The 22462-nt window shown below is 48.2% G+C and overlaps 1 protein-coding gene across 4 annotated transcripts; it reads right to left on the reverse strand.

Moving 5' to 3' along the window:
• Positions 1-2775: 2775 nt before the first annotated feature.
• Positions 2776-17531, reverse strand: LOC142929704 (placenta growth factor-like). Of its 4 annotated transcripts, none has more exons than XM_076071414.1 (7): positions 16892-17531; positions 12931-13017; positions 11117-11150; positions 9522-9721; positions 7157-7233; positions 5918-6025; positions 2776-4750 (listed from the first exon to the last, which is right to left on the reverse strand). In XM_076071414.1, exons 1-7 carry the CDS (start codon positions 17060-17062, stop codon positions 4729-4731), a joined length of 699 nt encoding a protein of 232 aa, XP_075927529.1. In that variant the 5' UTR covers positions 17063-17531; the 3' UTR covers positions 2776-4728. The 4 variants fall into 4 exon arrangements, with proteins under 4 accessions (XP_075927529.1, XP_075927530.1, XP_075927533.1 ...); XM_076071415.1 differs by having other exon boundaries at positions 9522-9718; positions 16892-17530; XM_076071418.1 differs by lacking the exon at positions 12931-13017 and having other exon boundaries at positions 16892-17528.
• Between the last annotated feature and the right edge of the window lie 4931 nt (positions 17532-22462).

A 22462-nucleotide genomic window follows, 5' to 3' on the forward strand; every position in this document is an offset into this window, starting at 1 on the left:
AACCGGTGACCTCTGGCTTTGCCCTGTCCAGTGCGCTCACCATTAGACCACGCCAGCGTCATAAGACGACGTGGAAATTCTACCCAGCACAATCCTACACACAACACATGGAAATACTGAGAGCCAACAAACCCTTCAGTAACAGTCTTCAACATGTTGACGAGAATTCACCGCAACAAAAAAAAGAATAGCGATGTGAGTAAAAAAACATGTGATGTAAATATTGTAATGAAAAGCATAAACGCCGCGTGTTCCTAATCCATACTGGATGTGGGGAGTGTTTCTGTACCCTCCACGTGTCACAGACACGTGTGTGTGTGCGCGTCTGACTTTCACGACGCACGAACTACAACAAACCGAGCCATGTCATGGGGATCTCGCACGTGTTGAACCACAACCCCTTGATATTAAAGCGCCTTTATATAAATAGCAACCCTTTTAAGCCAAACATGTGCTGGCTAACCCAGCCCGCGGTGATGTGTTTTATATTCCTTCCAAGTATGACCCGAAGCCAACTCCAGCCGCCCGATTCCATATCGCGGTCGTCGTCCTACTTTCGGGTGGCCATTTTTCAATATTTGTTCAATGTACTTACGGATTTTTTTTATTATTACAGTAACTTGCAATGCACGTGGGCTATAATTATGTGATTAAGATTTCAACTCCGTTGGTATAGCAGCAAGGCTCCGCAGCTATGAGATTATAAGTTTACATCCTGTCAAGGGTCGACTCAGCCACATCATCAATTATCACCACATTCATCACTGTTATCCACACCATCAATTAAGATCATCATCGCAACCATCATTACCATTATTATAATATGTCCATCATCTATTAATCATCAACATCAATCACTATTATCATACTCATCATCATTACATCAAGTATCACCATCATAATAAACCATCATCAGCATCGAATAATGTGCAGGAGGGATGTGTCGAATACCATAATCTTTAAATAATGCCCCACTTTGTCCTGGAGCCAGCCTTTGTCCTGTAGATAGACAGGTCTCTGCCATACGAACGTGAAATTTCCACCACTGGCGGAGGCCCACCAATTAAGAATAAGTGTTGCTCCACATTCACTTGAGCAGAGATACTTTGATTTGACTTGATCTATTGTGACAATGTGTTTTCAAGATAACGTTACAGTTCTGAGACTTTCGTATAAGCTTCAAATCAAGATTTCGTATAATCATTTACAGTGGGGGAGATGTTAACTACCTCGCCTGGTATGCAGGAGTTATGGGTTCGCTTCCGACCCTGACGCCTTAGAATCTGTATGGTCTCCACGTGGCCGGGTAGATTTTTCTCTGGGTCCTCCGGTTTTCCCCTCCACATTTAGAATCAACGTGCATTTAGAGTATTTGCCTGCTAGTAATATCCACACAATAAGCCAATTTGTTGGCCGATCATTTGTGGTCAGGTCGCTTCTGAAAAAGAGCTATATAGCTCAGTGGGCCTTACCTGGTACAATGGTAAGTTGTTTAGTTTTATTAGCATCCCTTTGCCAATTTACTGCTGGATGAAGAACTCTCCACCACGGCACGTTAGTCATGAAGCTCGTTGTGCCAATGCTTCACAGCGACTGGCAGTGTCGGTGTGGTTGTGTCGCGGTTAGCGCTGCGCTAAGAATCTAGGGACCCGAGTTTGATTCTAGCTCACGGCCAATACCAGTGACGATAATATGAACCAGGAACCAGTTCGGGGCCTCTGCTAAGTAGACTCAGCCTCAAATGAGTACCTGGCATGGTGTGTAAAAACATCGCCATTGGGAAGACAAAGGCGGTCGGGCGCGGTGCTGGTCCCCCACCCCCTGGTGTGCCATGCCGGCCTTCGTAGGTGCTCGCTAACAGCACTTGCCCCAACAGCATATTTTAAGTCTATGCGGGGGATCTTTGTCTTTGGTGAAGGGCGTGCCCAAGGACAAGTTGAGCTAACACATTCCTGCGGAGGGAGCTGGTAGGAACGTTGGGTTACTCGGTCAATGGCCAGGGTCAACGGCGGCGTGGTGTATTCCGCAAATATGCCCGACTGTGAGGGCGGGCACAAGCCGGCGTGAGTAGGTGAAACGTTGAGTTTTATAAGGGCACCACGGGGTGACCAGCCCCTCCCCACCCAGCCCCTCCCCACCCTCCCCACCCAGTCCCACCCTCCCCACCCAGTCCCACCCTCCCCACCCAGTCCCACCCTCCCCACCCAGTCCCACCCTCCCCACCCAGTCCCACCCTCCCCACCCAGTCCCACCCTCCCCACCCAGTCCCACCCTCCCCACCCAGTCCCACCCTCCCCACCCAGTCCCACCCTCCCCACCCAGTCCCACCCTCCCCACCCAGTCCCACCCTCCCCACCCAGTCCCACCCTCCCCACCCAGCCCCTCCCCACCCAGCCCCTCCCCACCCAGCCCCTCCCCACCCAGCCCCTCCCAGCCCCACCCATTTTTGGATGCACGACGGAGGGACACAATAATCCCCTGTGGGCTGATGTAACCAGAGGTTCCTACCAGTATAACTTGCCACTGCTAGCTAAGGCCTCCAGGCTAATAGTACAATACGTGAACTACCGTCTGTGCCACTGCTTCACCACGCCTTAGAATGTCTCTACATACATATACAAGTGTGTTCACTCACAGACATTTGATGTGATATGAAAGATCTGTTGTGTTTTCAGTCGTATCCAATATAATGACCTGCAAAGGCGCTAAACCCTGGAGCATTGAAGTATCGGATGCACATGCACACACTTCCAAATATATACACAAACCGCCGTCTTTAGAAATAAAAATGTATTTCAAGTCCCACTTTCTTTGAAATGCATAAAACAGTACATACATTTCACGTGTTTCATGAAACGTGATATTTTTTTAAAAAATATATATAAATAACTTACATGTTTTAATTACAATGTGGTAACGAAATTTAGTTGTGTTTATAAATATTGCCTTAAATACACATAAAATAAATACTAGAATGTTTACAGATGACAAACATTGTATCTCTGGAAAAAAGTGCCTGTAAAGTTATCTGATGTTGGTAATTCTCACAAGTACAAATACGCATGATAATAAACCATTAACTTATTAATTCTGGTCCAGCATCAGAAGAAGCTGCATAAACTAAATACAACGGAGATATTTAAAAAAAAATGTCATGAGGCCGTAATATCCTACCATATGTTTAAAGAATAAAAAAACAACAACTTTTTTTACCCCAAGTATTAGTTGTATTGCCTCCACGATGAACAATAAATGCCCATTCAAAAATCAAACATTTATACCGTATTGTACTTATATTATTATTAGAAATGAGACATGGGGCATTGTTGGCAGTCCATCAAATAGAAGTGTTAAAAATTGTTCCATTTCAAAGCAGTCAGCTGGCATAGCTTTCTAAATACTACCCCAGAGAGCCATGGTCGTGACCAATTATAGAGGTTAAAGTGAACTGAAATGTGTGATGTTAAAACAGCAGTTGCCCCACACAACTACGCACTTTTTGGGTGACATTCCTCGTCTCGTATTCTGCAGTAGAGTATATACAAGAGACATTTTTTGTTGTATAATTTGAATGCATCAATCATTACTTTTGTGATGCATGGATTATTCTTTTTCAGTAACAAGTGTATTGGTTAAAGCAACTTTTACAGATTGCATCTGTAAGCCCAGCCCGCTGAAAGGAATGCAATTGCTCTCGACTTCAGCTTTTTATTCAAAGGCCTTGTCTCAAGGTGTTTCGACACAGTAATGGTCTCTGGCGAGACTGGTCTCAAGCGTGGCATTGGTCACCTTGTCACGCATTTTGCTGAACACTATCAATCGTAGATTCGATTTTCTGTATCGTAACAAAAAAACTCGTATACATTTTATTATTGCTTCTTTTCCAAGTTCTTTCTTTTAGTTTTTATTTATTAAAATACTGTTAAAATGTATTTCTCATTGCGCTGACAGATAAACAAAAATGCCTAAGTGGGTTATTTTGTTAGTTGTCAAACATTATTTTTATTGAAGCGTTTAAACTCTAAAAGATGTGCTGCTGCTGTGCAACTTCCCCCCACCCCGATGTCTCATTTTTCTGCACTCAACCACTGATACGACTCGCTCCACACGAAACACACACTCCCACGTCACGTCTGTGTCCACAACACGTTCGAAAGCCACAACACGAGTTAACTTCCCACCGACGACAACGTAGTTTTACATTTTGGTTCCTTCGATTCCAATGTGTTCAGGGATGTCGAAAAGCAGAAACCTTTAACCAGTTGTATGTACGTATGTACGTTGAACTTCTTTCGCAACGTAAGGAGCCAACCACACTTACACATCTCTCCAATCAATTCCAGGCTTCAAGGTTGTCGTAAAAATTACGTTCTTCAATTCACATGGTCCTGTCCAAAGAATCCACGAGGGCACACCTCATTTGCAGATACATACACGTAACTTTTGACAATGCTTTTCTGTGATCATGTCTGTGGCCACCGTGCTGGGCTGTAAACAAGAGTAATCTGGAGCCCGCTGGCCTGCAGCAGCGCCGAGACTGGGGAAGCATCCAAGTGGCCTCATCTTCTCTAAGCTCCGGCATGAATTAAGTCGCACTGGCGGCGGCCTGGGGGAGGCCTTCATCCAGCAGTGGATTAACCATGGCTAAAGATGACGATGATGATGCTAACGATGTGTTGCAGATGCCGTTGAGCCAAACGCTTTCAGAAGCTCCGTGTTGAGCATCCATCACCTCCGTGGCTTTTCACACCTGGGAGAGAGGGAGCAATGAAGGTTAGGCCCTGTCACGGAGAGACATGATCTTTAATTTGTTTGCGATTGAATTGTGAATAAAGTGACTTGTTCACAAACGAAATAGCTTGAAAGCACTATAATGCACACTTTCATTGGAGCAACTTTCATATGGTTAACTACAGCATATTATACTCTTTGTGTCTTTCGGTAAAGTCACGTAGATAGACAAATAATAGATCACGACTTTTCGATCGCAACACAGGCAATCGTCTTCAGGTGAGAGAGGTATATTAATAACCATACTGGCATGGACGCGATCTTCCTATTAGTGTAGTTAATATAACAGTGTAGGTAATAATCTCAAAGTGAATTAATGTATATGCGTTGTGTTTGGTTGAAAAGAGGCTACGTGGCCTTGAGCAGTGTTAATAAACTGTCAGCAACAATGGCCAATGAACGAGAAGAGTTCCAGGTAGCACCAACAAACCATCTGGGAACTTCACAAAGAAAAATAACTATTTTTGTCTCTTCAGCAATGTAGGAATGCATTTTGTTATATACATGAAAATTTTTTGCGCCAATCCGAGCCTTACATGGACCTCGCTGCCAAGGATGAAAAGTTACGCGGAGAAAACCCGTGAAGTAATGTTGACATCATGCCAAGGTGCGCTGGGAGGTGGAGTCCTGGGGGAGTGATTGGTGCTATTCGAGTGTAACGATGACGAATGTTCATTCATAATACTACTCTTGTTGTTGTGGTGTTTTTCTTTTTAATCAGTTGCCGAGCACAGACCTTTTTTAAGCTAAGCTAAGCTTTGCAGGCAGAGCTTAGCTAAGCTTGCAAAAGAATACCATTCTATTGCACGAATCCTTTAAACAAGAGCTTCAGCGTGAATTGAGTCACACTAGCGGTGGCCTGGAGAGGCCTTCATCCAGCAGTGCATTAACCATGGCTAATGATGATTATGATGCTGACGATGCATTGCAGATGCCGGGGTCAGGGGCTTGGTATTGTTGAATCGATTGTGGCATTCCATTCACACGAATGTAAAGATTTTGACATGGGAATTTCCAGGAGACTAATATTGTTTCCCTAGGAATCGCCTGGCTCTGACGAGAATGCAGAACTTGGTAAGGAGATGCTGCTCACAAAAACGGCTCTGCCTCCCACGCAGACACTCACTTGCAGGTGTGTTTATTGAGCAGGAGCTTGTGTTTGCACACCATGCGGCAGCTGCACCTGCAGGTGTCGGGGTCCTGTTGTAACCGCGGTCCCGAGCAGGGCCTGCACCTACAAAGCACGGAGCAGACGGACGGCAAAAAGACGTGAGCTCAAACGCTCGAAAATAATCTCTCGCATGGGGGGGGGGGGGGAGTCACGGTTCACAAATAATAATTATCATCATCGTCGTCGTCGTCTCACAGCTGCTGTCATCAGCTGCTTTCACACTGACTGCACTTAATTAAAATAAAGTGAAACTCGAAAACCAGCCATGCTTTATCCACTGCTAGATGGCGGCTTTCCCCCCTCAGCGGTGTGGTCCGTGACGTATTCGGGACGCTGCCGGGGTTCTAATAGTCGGCACACTGGGCTAGCGGCCCAGACATTGGACCCATCCCCCCTGGTGCAGCGACGGTTAAAGTTTCTTAGATCCCCCGACCACCGCCTCTGTCACCCAGCAATGTAAATGGGCACAGCCGCAGTTAGTCGATCGGCAGGTAGCGTGTGGTGGGATGAAGTGTGGGTAACGCCCACCTATTACAAGACTTCTGACCGTTGCGGAAGATTAGGCCAAATATTATCCAGAGGGGCTTCTCTCGAGCTCCCTGTAGTGGAGGCTCTTCTGCCAACAGTGGCGGTGACTAAGCAATTGCAGGGCTGCACCTTTAACTTTTTACTTAAGTTTATTGCCTTCGTTAGCTTACGTTCAATCTTTAGTTAATGTGTAAGTGTACCTATTACAGTGCCTAGCACTAGCATGGCCTGGGGGCTTTTGAGTCATGGAAACGAAAGCAGTTTTGCAAATGGCACTGTGACGAGCATTGAGAGAGTATTAATACTTGTCGGAGAGAGTGTGCATGGTGATCCATTCATAGATGCCCCACTAAAATACCAGTGATAATATCAGAGAGAAAAACAAGATTTAATTTCAAAGCCTCGACATCTCCCCCACAAACTTGCAATAATACACCCATTAAATCTTTTATCAATGCCACCTCTACAAGATCTAGTTATCGCTTTCACAATATTCAACCATCTGTCCATAAGAAAGAGGGTAAGAGGGTGATTCGAAATCACTAGGGCCTCTGTGAATCGGTCACCCTGTATAATAAATTATCTCGTTATAGAAGCACAATGGCCGTGAGGTAGCGGGCACGCTGTGTTGTGTCTAGCGTAGCGACGGCGGTGCTGACTACTCACCCGCACTTGCAACTGTCGTGTTGGGCGAAGGACATCTGCTCTTTGCCTCCGCTGTGGAAAACGTTCAATTTAAATACCTGCAAAAGGCAAGAAACACACAGCGGGCACGGCCGCTTGTCACCACGAAGCGAGGACAACGCATTATTGCTGCCACAGCCATGAAAAAAATCACTGTTCTTTGCATTCTTGATATGGGGCAACTCTACTCAGCTGCGTTTAGCTCATTTGCAACTCTCATTTCTATTTGGTAGTCCTTTGCTCTGATGTGTATTCGCTTATTTTATTGTATTTTATAGTCCTCGACTTGACACATTTCATAACACTGACCGTATGTGCATTTAAATATAGCAGATTATTCTGTTCCGACTTACGAACCGTTCGAATTAGGAACGGGTCTCAGGAACGGAACCAATTTATTTTAAGCGATTGGTTTTGCCATTTTGGTGACCCACGTCACTCTTGCAAATGAGGCTCTCACTACGTCCGGAGTTCTCGCCTGGTTAAACAAAGTAGGCTTGAAACGTGCCCTGCTACGGAGCGTCCAAAGATCAAAATTCCGTCATGGCCAAATCCATTAACGGCACCAAACCTCGCTGGTGCATCGTTGTCGACCTTCTGCGCAGTCGACGCGCGACCTCCAAAATCTTCCCTAAGAGTTCTTCCCATCATCTGCTCCTGGATCTTCCCCCTTGGCTGCCAAACTCGTGAAACCCATGCCGATGAGCCAAAAAGTTTGAGCTTGGGTGCGGAAGTATTTTAACATTTGTTTGTTTAGACGGATGTAAGGTCATGATTTTTATTAGGTTCGTTTAAACCTCACGTGGTGGGCGCAGAGGACATTTTCCGCTATTAATAGGCTGGAGTGAAACATTGGCACAGTGGTTAGCGTGCTGCTGCGCGGAGAACCCAATGACCCCAAATTGATGACCGGCCATGCCCACCATCATTGGCGAGTTACAGCTGAACCGGGCCTGAGCCACCACCACCCCCTCCCCACCACTGACCAGCGGGGTGAAGTATAGTCAGACAATTACCACGACTAACATGCCATTGGGAGGCTTTCATCCAGCAGTGGATTGTCATCGGACTTTCCTTGAAAGTAGTATTATTATTATTCGTACCATTACTCTCATATTGCTCAGATGTAATGCTTAACAGGTTTATATGGCATGGTTATGCCAATGCAGGTCAAAGATCACGGTCATGTGAAATGCAATATACCATTACCAGTCCAGGAGGTTTACCTCGAGTAATTATAACCGTAGAGGTGATTTATTTACATAAAAACGCACTTCAAAGAGCAGTATTTTCACTCCAGGAGAGTAGATGGAGTATTTATGAAACAGTGAGCTGGGGGCACAGCCGTGGTGTGTGCTTCTATGCAAAGTAGCGTTCAGAATTTCCCTTTGTATCACCCCGCCGGCGTTGACGTGACGACACGCTGCTCAGGTCAGGGATGCGCTCAGAATTCACCTTCCACTGTACCCGTGGTATAATGTCAATAAAAACAATTCGCTTCGCGTAGAAGATTACAATCGTCGTGCTTGTGGAGACACCGCGGTGCCGCAACGCGGTCTGCAAGGCGGCGTATCCAGACACGTGCCCTGGCGCCATCGGGGACACGACGAACCCGACGACGCTACCGCGCCGTTGGAACGGCGGCCTCTAGAACGCCGCTGTGTGTGCGAGCGCGTGCTACTTTGGAATTTCAAACACTGGGACCAGGACCAATATTTGCTTGTCTGGGCCATAAATAGCTGTCGTGTGCCACTGGGAACCTTCCACTCGTGGGCAGAGTTCAAGGTTGGCGGCGAGGGTGTGGGAATGCACGTTTCACACGTCTCTAGCCTCCGGCCTGGCGGCCAATCGCGCTGCACCATCTCGGCGACTCCCTCCGTTGTTGCTCTCCAGGAAATTGACTCATCGGTCACGTGGCTCGACGGCAGAGGGTTTCAAGATCGAATCCTGGAGATACAAAGGTGGCCGTGCGTCTGTGGCGATGGCTATCGTTTGTGATCGCCAGGTCGCTTCTGACAAAGAGCGATATAGCTCAGTAGGTCTTACCCTGGCGACAATAAAAAAACTAGTTTAGTTTAAATAGCTTAGAGCGGCGTTTGGCAGGGCGAGTGGTGGGTGGCAAAGGAGGAGGAGAAAGATGCGAGAGACGACAAAGACTAAGACAAATATCCCCCATATAGCCTAAACAGACTGTTGGGGCAAGTGCTGTAAGTGAGGACCTATGATGATCTACCTAGGGGAGGCCCAGGAACGGTTCAGACAATCGTCCCTGGTGCCGGTCGCGAGCAGGAATAGAATTCGCGTCCGCCGGGTTTGTAGCGCAGCGCCAAGCGCTGACGAGGCTCACCTCGAGTGTGACGTTGGACTTGGCCGTGGGAAGGCACTCGCGCGTCTCGTCATTGCAGCAGCCAGAGCAGCGCATGATGGCGACGCAGGACGGGTGGTAGCGGATGTCCGTGTCCCCCGGGTACTCCGCAGCGACGCTCACGAGCGTCTCGCGGGGCATGCACGCGCTTCGCTCCATCACCCGCTCCAGCGGCACCACTGCTTTCCACGCCACAGGGCACGCACGTGGACGTTAATGTGTGCGTCAAAACGCGTGCGTACGTGTTGTGTACGTGCGGGCGCGTGTGGGTGTTCGTGCTCAAACGTGATCAGCAGTGCAAGTGTGTCTGTGTGTAACGCAGCAATTGGGCCGAGCCCCGCTCTGTTGGTGGCCCAGACTTCCATGGTCCTACGGTGGCGATCTGTTTATCCAGGGGAGCTCATGTGACAAACCCCAGAGAGATAATGGTTGCTGATGGTGATGGGTAGTAATGGCTACTGATGACGGTTGATAATGACGATGGCGATGATGGATCGGAGGCTCCAGCTCTCATGAGGAGAGCCACTGCCGGCGTGACCCCGCTGAGTGCACCTCACCAGGTGCTGCTCATGTTATTGACCCTTGAGGGACGACGGGGCCCCGAGTCGACTGATGACTTCACAGGCATTGGCTCCCCCTGCTCGACTGCACTGAATAGAATGAACCTATATGAGATGACCGGGCATATACCGACCTCCACCGGTGTTACTCTTTGGTTTTTTCGGTAAAGTCACGTAGAAATAAGAATTTTATTTAATTACTATTTCTTATTTATACGTGACTTTACCGAAAAAACCAAAGAGTAATTCCTGAAGTCACGAAAGCACCAAATCAAGTTCTCCACCGGTGTGGTCCACAGCCCCAACTGGCTCAATAACCTTCTTACAGGAGTTCAGCCTACCAACTTACACACGGGTTGAGCACGTGACGTTGAGGTCAAAGGTACACTGCACGTCCCTGACCCTCTGTGTTACCCCTAAAGAAAATGTTGACACATGCCAGTATAGTGAATGAGCATTATATATTTTTTACACCACACCGTCACTATCGCTAACCTGCTGCTGTTGCTGTTCGTCGTTTGTTTTAGATGTGCATGTGTTCGTTTGTATGCGACATTGTTTGCGCGCAAGAAACGTGTTTTGCCAGGTTTTAAAAATTACAAAACGATATTCAATTCGCCCAACCGGGGGCGCTTGGGACACGTTGAGGCACACCCAACCCTCCTTAAAAGTGCGTTTCGAATGTTTACAATTCCAATATCCACGGTTTATTTAACATCAAAAGTAGATTTTTCCACTTGAAGCTACTGCTGTTCGTCTCGGCGATTACGGTCACCCTGGTGCCCAAACAGACCGGCGCCGTTTGGCATCTTACAGGTGGGCGACTCCGATGAACGGTGATGTTCAACAGTTCCGGCCTCCCCCACCTTTACCAGTATGCACCGAGCAGCGTGGCGAGGTTTGGTCAAACGACTAACTCCCCTCCCATGTGGTGGGAGTGTTGGCGAGGTATTTCATCTTGCGGTGAATAGGCAGAGGGCTGTATCACAACACGGCGGGTAATGTGGAGAGATTTACCTTCTACTGAACGGCGAGATGCGAGGCTCTTGGCCTGAAAAGTACAGAGAGAGAAAAAAAAGGGATCACTTAAACCACCTCCAATCACAAAACGTCTGCCCTGCATTTCATTTTCCCGTCTGCAGCATATCGCGCATAGGCGAAATCGTAACACTTTAAACACCTCCCCCACACAATTGTATTCACGCAGCAAATCGACAAAGGCTTGCAAAATGCTCTGCAAGGCAACGAGCGGCGTAGCCATCGAGAGCATGGAGACGGTGCAACTGCCCTGGGCCACACGGCTAGAGGGGGCCCAGCCACCGGGCTACCAAGAGCCTGAGGTGGCTGGGTAGCTGGGTGGGTGGGTGGGGGGAGAATTAGACATGCCCCCCCCCCTTCTACCCCCCTCATCCCCCTCCCTCCCTCCCATTTCATTCATTTATTGCACCACCATCACCAGGTCCCATGCCAACCACGCTATGCCACTGACGGCAACCGCAACCGACATCTTGTCGAACCCAAATCCTGAAATGTTTGGCAGTGGTTTATAAAGGAAAAATGCATTTTGAATTAGGAAAGAGGGACTTTTGAGTACCTAAAAGCTAAACAAAATGACGTAAAAATATAAAGAATGTACAGTAAAAACCAACATTTCTCTCGGCTCAAATGAGCACTGGGCAATGTGAAACGCTCTGCCACGATGCGCCGTATTTTCCCCGTTAATCGAGAGGCGTTATCCGAGCGTGGTCTCTCACCCTGGCTGACTCCCGATCTATGCGTGAATGGCAGATAAGGCAACGGGGAAATGGCCGGGCTGTGAAGAAGGGGGCTGTGGTCAGGCACGGCACGGCCCAGGAAACGCGACGTGGTCGGGCTGGGGGTTGAGCGGCGTGCGAGAGAGTGGTGGCAAGCGGTAGGCCTGCAGGGGTTTGGTAAATTTCCACAGCTCGCGGAGGCCAACGCAGGTGATTACAGGGCGCTCGCTATTGTGTCTGGCGAAAATAAAGACCGTGTGGGGCGTTATTTGATTACGCCCGCTTTGTCTACACACCGGTTCTGGGAATGAAATTCGGTGGAAGGAAAAAAAAATACCCAAGCAGAAGTCTTTTCAGCCACCTTCCACATTTCCAACTCGGTCAGCGCGATGTTCTGAACTCAGTGACAACTACATCCTCCCCAATCTGTTTAAATTTCACAGTTGCGGTCACCAATGCAGGCAGCCCCGACACCGCACTCGCCACGGTGAACCGTCTCCCTGCCTCGCCGTGGTTGGGCTTGTCCGTGACACGTCGCCGTTGCAATCCCCCCCCCCCACCCCCGCGGCCCCCCACCCGCAACCCGGCCCCTCTGGCACGCGATGCATTGTTCAACATCTCTCGCGTTACCGCGCAAGTTTGCGCAGTTGTGATACCGCGCGGCTCCACCGGCGTGCGTTCGCGTCCCCCGTTCGGCAGGATGTCCCGCGTTTTTGGATCCTCAAGAAGCTCCCGGTGCGTGGAACAAAACGTCGGACATCATGCCGAACGGGGCGCGGTACCACCCAAAACCACGTTGGAGACCTGTCGTGCGATTTATTATTATTATTATAAAAGACGCTTCTCATGAATTAAGCGAAAGTGTCTTCTGGCGAACCGAGCAAAGGGGTGACGCTCATTTCCGTTAGTGGCCCTGAGCCAGCGGTGGAAATTCCAAATTCCCACTGTGGGTGCACATTCTATCTAAAATGACGATTAGGAGAAACCTTTACGTCACCGCGTGATTAACACCTCTGTCTACCAAAGCGAGTTCATTTATTTGTTTTCCTTCGAACTTAAAAGTGTGGGTCCTCCCACCTCTTCCGAGACATCTTGGCCAGCGCGGAGCCGAAGGCAAGGTCCCCCGTAGAGGGGGCACCCTACAGTCTCCTCGAGGTGAAGGTCCTGCTGAGCAAGAGATTTCAGGGCTGCACCTTTATCTTATAGTCGCAAAGCATTTCCCAACACACCAGGTGTGGCTGAGCGCCCCAATGGAAAAATCAACACCAGGTGTGGCTGAACACCGCTCATGGAAAAATCTTTTTTAAATCGAGATTGAAAATCCATTTCTTTCGAGCTGCCGTTTGTGTTGAGTGTGTTGCCTTTACCCCGCACCCCCGATTCGCGCCGTTGGCTACTATGTACGGTGCGAAAGAAGTTCTACATACGTGCACACAATACTTTCCCAAGCAGTTCCTGCCACTCCCAAGCGGTGTAAAAAAAAAAACCCACACACAAAGCTTCTCGCAGCAATTACACTGTCTGTAGACTTTGATTGTCATAGGGGGATTGTGCTTGCACAGGTCAGTACAGCAAGTAGGTTAATGATGGGTTAAACGTTTAGATCTTGAGAGATATCTTTACAATCAAAGTTGTAAAAAAAAGTGTTTAATCGATCAGCACTTATAAGTTGTATTGCCGTGAACTTTGCAACAGAGTCGCAGGGCACTAATAACACATGCATCGTACAGCCCAATGCCTACTAGCTAGCCACTTAAAGGCTTGGGGGCAATTCCCTGGTTATTAAATGTTATATATCTCTTAAATTACATATATAAAAAAAAACGATATAACTGCATTGGCAGCAGTGCACACGATAAAAACACACAAAGTCTTCGAAAAAATATATTCACATAAAGTATCTGGCAACATTTCAGGTAATGGCCTTTATTCATAGCAGAGCAAAGACAAATATCCCCCTATAGCCTTTAACAGACTGTTGGGGCAAGTGCTGTCAGCGAGTACCTATGCAGGCCAGCACGGCACACGACGAGGAGTGTGTGGGTGGTCAGCACCATGCCCGGCCGCCCCTGTCTCTCGAGTGTCAATATTTAAAAGACCGCGCCAGGTACTGATTTGAGGCTGAGTCACTCACACCAGAGCGATCAATGCATCTCCTGTAATGGCTTTACGTGAATCTCCGCCTGGCGGAGAGCACGGGAACTGCACTGTAGTTCCCGCATTGACCGCGGGTAAGAGCGGGTGAGGCACTGCACGCCACGTTGTGCGGTGTTCAGACGCTACGTTCCTGCAGGCACGTAGCCCCTGGGCACACTCACACAATCATAAAACCCTCAACAGCGCTGTTTAAAGTTCCTTTTGAGCCGATAACAACTTACCACTTTTAAATACACATATACACAATGATACATGATGGATGTTGTCTGGGTTAAAGTCAAATGCCAATGTGTTTCCTATCAAATCAATCAATTATAAAAGCTCTGTTCAGAGCCTGAACAGACTGTTGGGGTAAGTGCTGTTAGCGAGCACCTATGAAGGCCGGCACGGCACACGAGGGGGTGGGTGGCCAGCACCACGCCCATCCGCATTTGTCTCCCCAGTGGCGATGTTTACATATCACACCAGGTACTCATTTGAAGCCGAGTCGACCTAGGGGAGGCTCAGGACAGGTTCAGATAAACGTCACTCGTATTGGTAGCCGTGAGCGGGAATCGAACTTGGGAGGGCCGGGCTCGTCGGGCAGTGCACTAACCACTGCACTACCGCTCCCCATTATGTATATGTGTGTGTGGATATATATACACATTGGTTACTATGTGGATTGTCCAGTGATGGTATATCGATTGAGGTTCCATGCTTATTCTTTTCAAAATGGAAAATCTATAGACGTTTCGGTATGCTGGGCCCTTTTCAGGGTATGTAATTTTAGAACATGTAATTGTGGGATTGTGACATCTCAGGACCGTGAGAGATGACAGGGACGGGATTGGGGAGACCTTCATCCAGCGGTGGATTGATCATGGCTGCGGCTTCTGCTGCCCATGAAGTGTGATGTAACTGGGAGCCGAATAGAACCTTCACTCAACCCACGGTTGAATTGGAAGTTGACATTGATTTAAATAGCACGTGATAACGCGTGATAAGAAGCAGTAAAACACTAAATTATTAATTTATTTGACAAACGCCGGCATGAATCCACGCCAATGAAGGACTCACGCGCAACCCAATTAATTACATGATCTCGTTTTTTTTCACTGTGGGAGTCCTGAGAGACAATTTTTTTTATCGACCTAGCATCAGCAAAGATATTTTTTGTCGTCACTTTGTTCAATATCCCGTGGTTGCTGTGAGAATAAAAAAAAAACCCGGTCTAATCTTGGAAACTGGGTTATGATGGTGGAGAATATGAATGTCCTGTGAGCCCAGACTTGATATTTCACTTGTTGGTACCACATGAAGCTTGCATTAATTGTGGCGGTTACAATTTCTCGATGTGGACATTAACAATGAATTAACGTAAGGACAGTTAAAAACAAGTGGGATTATCAAGTAATTCGCTCTTATCAGCCGTGTAAATAAATGGATGCTTCTAAAGATGTTGTCGATACCTTAGGTGGTACCGATTTCTGCTTTTGCCTGTGGACTATGGATGGCAGAGCAACCGACTAAAACGACTCCAGTTCAGCACAGCACACTCCATCCACTCTGTGGTGGAGTCCCAACTGACACTGCGAGATGCAGCTGGGAGTCACATCGAACCATCGTCTCTGTATTACTCAACAAATTCACCGGCAATGGGATTCGCCAGCCAACCTTGTGTAGGTTACACTCCAAAGGAGACGAATTACTCAGTTCACCGATTATGCCACGCGTACGAGGGGACACCCACCGAGGATGACGGGGAGGAGATGATGTTGGTGGACCGATGAAGAGATGATGATGATGATGGAGCGATGAAATCGGTTTACGTGCAGGTGTCGGATGGATTGTTGCATCGCAAGATCGTAAGATGTGGCGGCGGCTTGGGGAGGCCTCCATCCAGCAGTGGATTGATCATGGGTACCGATGACCGATTAAGTGGGACCGCATCTATATTTGCAGGTGTGTGTTTAGCACGGGGCTTAGAGTCATGCAGCGCTCAAGGCTGCCTCAAAAGTGTGAAAGCAGTCAACCTCTAGACCACAGTTTTTGGGTGACCCAAATTGGGAAACGCCAAAACTGTATTTGGTTGTTTCTAGTTACAACAAATGGCTCCGCTACAAGTGCCACATTTCAGTTCCCTGGCCCTGTCGACATCATTAAACTCTGCATTAGTCACTCATGCACTCACCAAGTCACGATCTCCCACCGATACGTGCTACAGAATCATGACGTGGGGCCCACCATTCCAGCTGCGAAACAGATTTGTCTACGTCTGCTCTTGTCTTTAGCGAGTCGGATCGCTTAGCCTCCAATGGCAATTCTGAGTCGCAGGTACAAAGTGAACGGCTTAACAATCACCGAGTGCTATTGTACAACGTGGTCTATGTATACATACCCGACCGGTTTCTCGTAACTCTCTTTAGAACACGTAGTTCAATTAGGTTAATATGAAAGCGGTTGGCTCCATATCTTAGAGTTTTATCAATTTGAATTCGCGTATTCCTGTATTGTGATTGGTTGGAGACACGTAGAGGCTTAGCGACATTTAGGTTACTTTAGTGGGGTATGTATACTATACAGTATACGGTATATTAATTGATCACCCTGGTTTTAGATGCTGTATACATCGCATATTGTACAAGATCATAGACGAACCGAATTTCCTTCTGCGTTCATCATTTAGCCCCATGCAGAAGCTGTCCACACCACGCACATTATCCAGCAGCACGTGTTTAAGCGCGCAAACTCCGCGCCGGTTTCGACCTCCTGGGTCTCATCGGCACGAGTCGGTCTTGTTAAACGAATGCCGCTGGCAGTGACGAGCGGATGCCGTTCGACGAGCGGCACTGAGGCCGCGCGAACTCCGCACAGCAGCCCCGCTGGGGCCTCTCCTCACCTGCAACACCGGCGTGACGTACACGACGAGGAAGAGCACGAACCGCGTCGCCTGCATGTTCCCTTCCGACAGCACGTGTCTCTCCGGGTGGTGATGATGGTGGTGATGGTGTTGTTGTTGTTGCTGCTGCTGCTGGTAGCTGTGATTATGATGACCCTCCAAGGATAACATTGATTACCGCGGTTAGAATCCTGCGTGCTCCCAGCAGCGATCTTCACACATTGAAAGTCTTCTGTATTTGTAAATCTTCTGTCGTTACTTCTTTAAAGCTGCCCGGTCTTCGGAGCCTACTTGCGTTTCTTCTTCTATCGTACGATTACTTGTCTTACAGACCCTAAAATGTAACCTTCTTTCGAACTTCGCCAAGCTATCGGCTGGATTCGCGTGCGACGATACAGCCGACAGCACAGACGAACTGACAGCATCCACGACTAAGATGCCACGCAAAGGCAATTCAAAGCTGGCACTTTGTAATTAACTCACAGTGCTCGTTTGGGACAATGCTGCTTTACACTATCTCTAAATGCCAACAGCTCCCTGTATTCGCTCGTCCTGAATTCGCAGCTGTGGTGCGCGCACAGAGAGAGAGAGAGAGAGCGGCAGAGACAGGGGACGCCGTTCGCTTGCTCGCGGCTACTGTCGCAGTGATGCGCTGTACGCGAATTGGCATTCTCGTTTCTGCTCTTATAGCCTCGGCAGAGGGAGGAGGAGGGGAAGGGTGGGCCAGGGGAGGAGCCGTCGCCCGCTGAGGGTGGTGGGGGTGGACCGCTGATGATGAACTGAGCCTAGTCCCGGGACTCGCTTAGGTCTACTCAGCCTCAAATTAGTTGCTGTACCTGGTGTGGTGTGTAAACGTCGCCACTGGGGGTGGGGGGGACGAAGGCGGCCGGGCGTGGTTGCTGGCTTTATCCAACCCCCGCCTCGTGTGCTGCTCGCTAACAGCACTTGCCCCCAGCAGGCTGTAAAGGCTACACGGGGGATCTTTGTCTTTGGAGCGACGCCAGCTCCAGCACTCGTGGTGGGATAGCGGTTGGCTCAGGGATCGCCAACCCGCGCCTCTCGAAGGACCGCTTCGTGCCGTCTGATTCCTCGAGGGCCACCGGCCTCATTCACGGGTGCCATCGCGGCTCCGCACATGTGGACGGTTTCCTTTTTATTTTTACAGAATGCGAAAAAAAATTCTCCGCTCATTATTTCGGACCTGCCAGCAGCTTAACACGAGAGGGGCCTTCTTGCACGGGAGGCTTGTGTTGTCATCACAATACATCCGTTTAATGTTTCTCTAACTTAATTTATAGTTGTACTGTGATTAAGTAAAACAAAAAAAAGACATGTCTGGCCGAGCCGACTTACGCTTCAGGGCAAGAGTTATTCGATGTTCGTTGACGTTTGTGCACTTTGATTTTCCGTTTTCCGCGTGACCGTGACCCGGATCACTCTTGCGGGTTGAGACTTCTTGTCCTGGTCTCCCTGAGTTCCCACCGAGTTAAACAAACTAAAACGTGGACGATGAAACGTGGACACATGGCGCGCGAATCCTCCAGCTACGTGACAGGCGCCGCAGAGCCGGAGGTCAGCTGCGACCGCACCGATCATCAACAAAGACCGCGAAACCCTCTCCTGCCTCCCCCATCTATAGCTGTAGAATCACCACTTGCCCTTTACCATCAGCAACAGCAGCCACGATCAATCCACTGCTGGATGAAGACGTTGTTAGTCGTGGCGGAGTTGCGGTTGTTCTGCGCATACTTCGCCACGCTGTCGTCTGTCCAGCCACCTGGTTCGGAACTGGTGCCCTGACCCGGGACACGGGAGCTTCTGACGCCACGTCAAGCCCGTGGGCCGGTGAAGAAGCCAGACGTTGCGACGTCAGAGCAAACAAAACGACTTCCCATGTGCGTGTGAGACGATGAGACGTACACTCGAGAAGCTGTCTTAATCTCCGGATTTAAAGACGCTCTGGAAAGTAAGACGCACGGTTAGAGTACACCCTGTGTCAATACAGCTATACAAGTCTGGCCACACACAGTTACCGGATGATAAGAGGCACCTCTAACTTTTGCTTTAAAATGCAGGGGTGGAGGTTGCTTTTAACATTTACAGAGAATACGGCAACGCCAGTCATTCTTGGAGGTGAGAATGCTGTCGATAATGTTTACATGATAAAGATCACGCCCGTGATTATATTTACCAGAAGAAACCCTACGCAAACGCGGGCACGTGTAAACTGAGATTAATTGACTGAAAACAGCGTAGTACTGTATGAAACATCTTAATATAGAGGACTGCAGAGCCTGGGCAAACGTTTATCGCCAGCTCACCGCCTGGCTGCTTTTCAACTTGTCTCTGGTGATTGTGCGATGCAAATTAATACAAATCTCTCTATATAATGGTAAATAAAAACACAAACAAAAACAAACGTTATAAATTACAAACTTCTGCGAAAGTATTTTCAGGAACTCGCTTGCTGTACTGCCATCTCCTGGATAGTCAGTAGTCAAGCAGGTCAGGGAGTTTCACAAATCTTGATATGATCCACCGGCCCGAGCCTTCTCCGAGCCGCATGGCAGGCGGCGTGCCACGCCACTCAGATTGATTAATGCCCTGTTTAGATGGTGGCAGGCAGCGGTCGCGATTACTATGTATAATGGTTATTGCGATTATAATTGACAAAAACAATCATACAACAATGCGTTTCAGTGTGAAGACATCACAGCGGATGATAATACGATGTGTTTCATTGTTGATACAATTTATTATTGAGATGTTTGTTTTATGAAATACATTTTTTTCTGGTTGAGAGACAAGGAGAGGAACACGTGACTTCGAGAACATACGCAGGCAGGTAAATGGCAATTCAAACCGTTCATAAACATAAGCGTGCTTGGGCAGGGCACGTCTGGGCAAGTCAGGGCTCTGGTTAAGAAACCCGACAGAGTGGCAGCTATGAGAAATGGAACGCGTCCCAGAGGCAGTCCGCCAATGAGATGGAGCCATGCGATCAGCCGGTGTGCAGGTGGATTGTGACATTGTGCTTGCTAACAGCCATTGCCCCAACAGTATTTCAAGGCTATACGGGGGATCTGTGTTTTTGTTACATGGTCGGATCGTGGTGACGGCATTATAACAGCTGTACATTGACTACGGCTGCTGCTGATAATGACTTGTCATCGCCACGATTTGCCATCGTTATCTATGCGGTTGTGCGTGCGATACAGGGAATTCATACGAGTATTTGCAGCCTGACCCCATTCCCACTGCCCTTCCACGCAGACCCGTATAAAAAAAGAAGAGTGCAACAAAAGGCACGTGGATGAGGTGGACGTGGTGGCGCAGCCAGTCTCGTGCTTTCAAGCCGAGTTCTCAGGTGACAGCCACGTGCCCGGTCACCCGATCCGCCCTTGCAGGAGCAGCAGCGGCAGCGCAGTCACGCAGGCGGGCCAGCATCGCGCTCCCACACTCGGCTTACGTGGATGTCTGCACGATTTCATCACTATACTGATGTCACGTTCAACAATTAACACGCTCGCTAGAGGCCCATTCATAATAATACAGGATTATTGCTGCTGTTGCTGGAGCTAATGATGATGATGATTGTGTTGGTTGTGGGTGTGCTGCTACTGCTGCCGCTGAAGATGACACGATTGATGTTATTTATAATGCGAGGCGATGATGGTGATTGTGGAAATGGTGGTGGTTGTACTACTGATGCAGCAGCTGCTGCCGATTGTGAGCCAATGCAACTTCATTCCACCGAAAGCTAAAATTTCAGCAAAATATATACCGTACATGTAATAGATTAATCAATTAATTAATTATTTTAAGAAGACTTACATGAAGATATAAATATACGAGGCTTAATGTCACATGTAATGTTTTCTGTAGTTCAGCCCCAGACAGCTCCGGATGAAATTTAGCCCTGATAATGAGAGCCCCGTTTGCCCATTAAAAAAACAAATCCATGAGTAAAAAAACCTCGTAATTTATGACCACATGGAATAAAGAACGCTCTTCATGCGTTCACTCTATTGCTTGCAGTGCTAGATTTGGTTAACTTTACACAATGATGTGTATTACACTGAATGGATTCATCAATTAAAGTAAATGCTAACGCTCACGACACATGCTCGAGAACAAATGGATGATTGCAGATGTTATTACATTGCTTTATTTATTTATGCAGGAGAGGCACACTGAGTTCTAGAACCCTTTTGCAGGAGGGCCCTGCATTTGTTTTTTTTATTTTAAGTTGTTTGTGTATATAAGTGCGAGGGGACAACGCTCTATCCCCTAGTACAGATGGAAACCGATGGCGATTAGTCCACATGCTGTATCGCCTTCTCCTGGCGAGCCAGGGGGCTGGCACCTCGACACCCACTGGAAGGGAGTTTCACGACACGTGTGTGATCCAACAACCCTCGCCGCTGCCTCCACAGTGCTGCATGGATCACAGGCTGCCACCTACAGAGCCACCCACCTGCTAATGGGCCAGCATTACGCCTTCCGTCACTAGAATCCGCTACGATCATCACGGTGGAAAAAAATATAAATCGATTATTTAACATAATCACGACTCCCCCGTGACAATGTAATGACGAGGTGGCATATTAATTATGACTGATGCGTAGGTAGAGAGTGGGCAGAGAAGCACCTTCATCCCGTCACCTGTAAGCGTCCGTCATTACGTGTGATGTAACATTGCAAGGCTATTGGGACTCGCGCCCGCCCGCCCTCCCGCCTCTTGTTGACATTAGTCCGTGATGCAGCTGCGTTGACAGTACAAGTAGCAAACTCACCAAAGTTCGTCATTAACACTGCCCTTCATTCTCTATGCTATATGAAGGGCCATTGCCCGAAATGTCGCCTATTATATTTATTTAAGACCACTGTTATTGACGAATGTGTTAAGTCATATGTACTGTATCGGGTTTATATATATACATTAATATAGCTGTTTCATGTGGCAAAGGTAAAACATCCGTAGTCATATCTTAACTTAAAGATTTCGCGACTGCAGGAATTCACATTCTTTGGGTCTGCATTCACGAAAGCTTTAAGTAAAGATTTAACCACCTCTACGGGGAGGGTTTCCACACCGATTTCTGTATTATTTTTTCTATCTACGTGGCTTTAGGGAAAGGCCCCAAAAATATACGTAGTCATGTTTAAGAATAATACAAAAAACTTGGGGGGGAAACCCAACACAGAGATCCCCCATATAGCCATTGGCAGACAGTTGGGGCAAGTGCTGTTCGCGAGCACCTGTTAAGGCAGGCACGGCACACTTGGGAGTGGGTGGCCAGCACCACGCCCAGCCGCCTTTGTCTCCCTCGTTGCGACATTTTCACATCACACCAAGTACTCATCTGAGGCTGAGTCGACGTAGGGGAGGCTCAGGACCGGTTCAGATCATCGTCACGGGTGTTGTTGGCGTGTCGTAGCGCAGCGCGCTAACCATTGCTCCACCGCTCCCCATGGCACACCCCACACTTACACACATCACCAACTGATTCAGTTACGCAACGACCACGTAGCAAGGGAATCGTCTGCGACTCCTACTTTCTACTCCAA

The sequence above is a fragment of the Petromyzon marinus genome, chromosome 33 (assembly GCF_048934315.1).
Source record: "Petromyzon marinus isolate PM22_M1 ecotype Great Lakes invasive population chromosome 33, UKy_Petmar_22M1.pri1.0, whole genome shotgun sequence".
In the NCBI taxonomy this organism is placed as follows: Eukaryota; Metazoa; Chordata; class Hyperoartia; order Petromyzontiformes; family Petromyzontidae; genus Petromyzon; species Petromyzon marinus.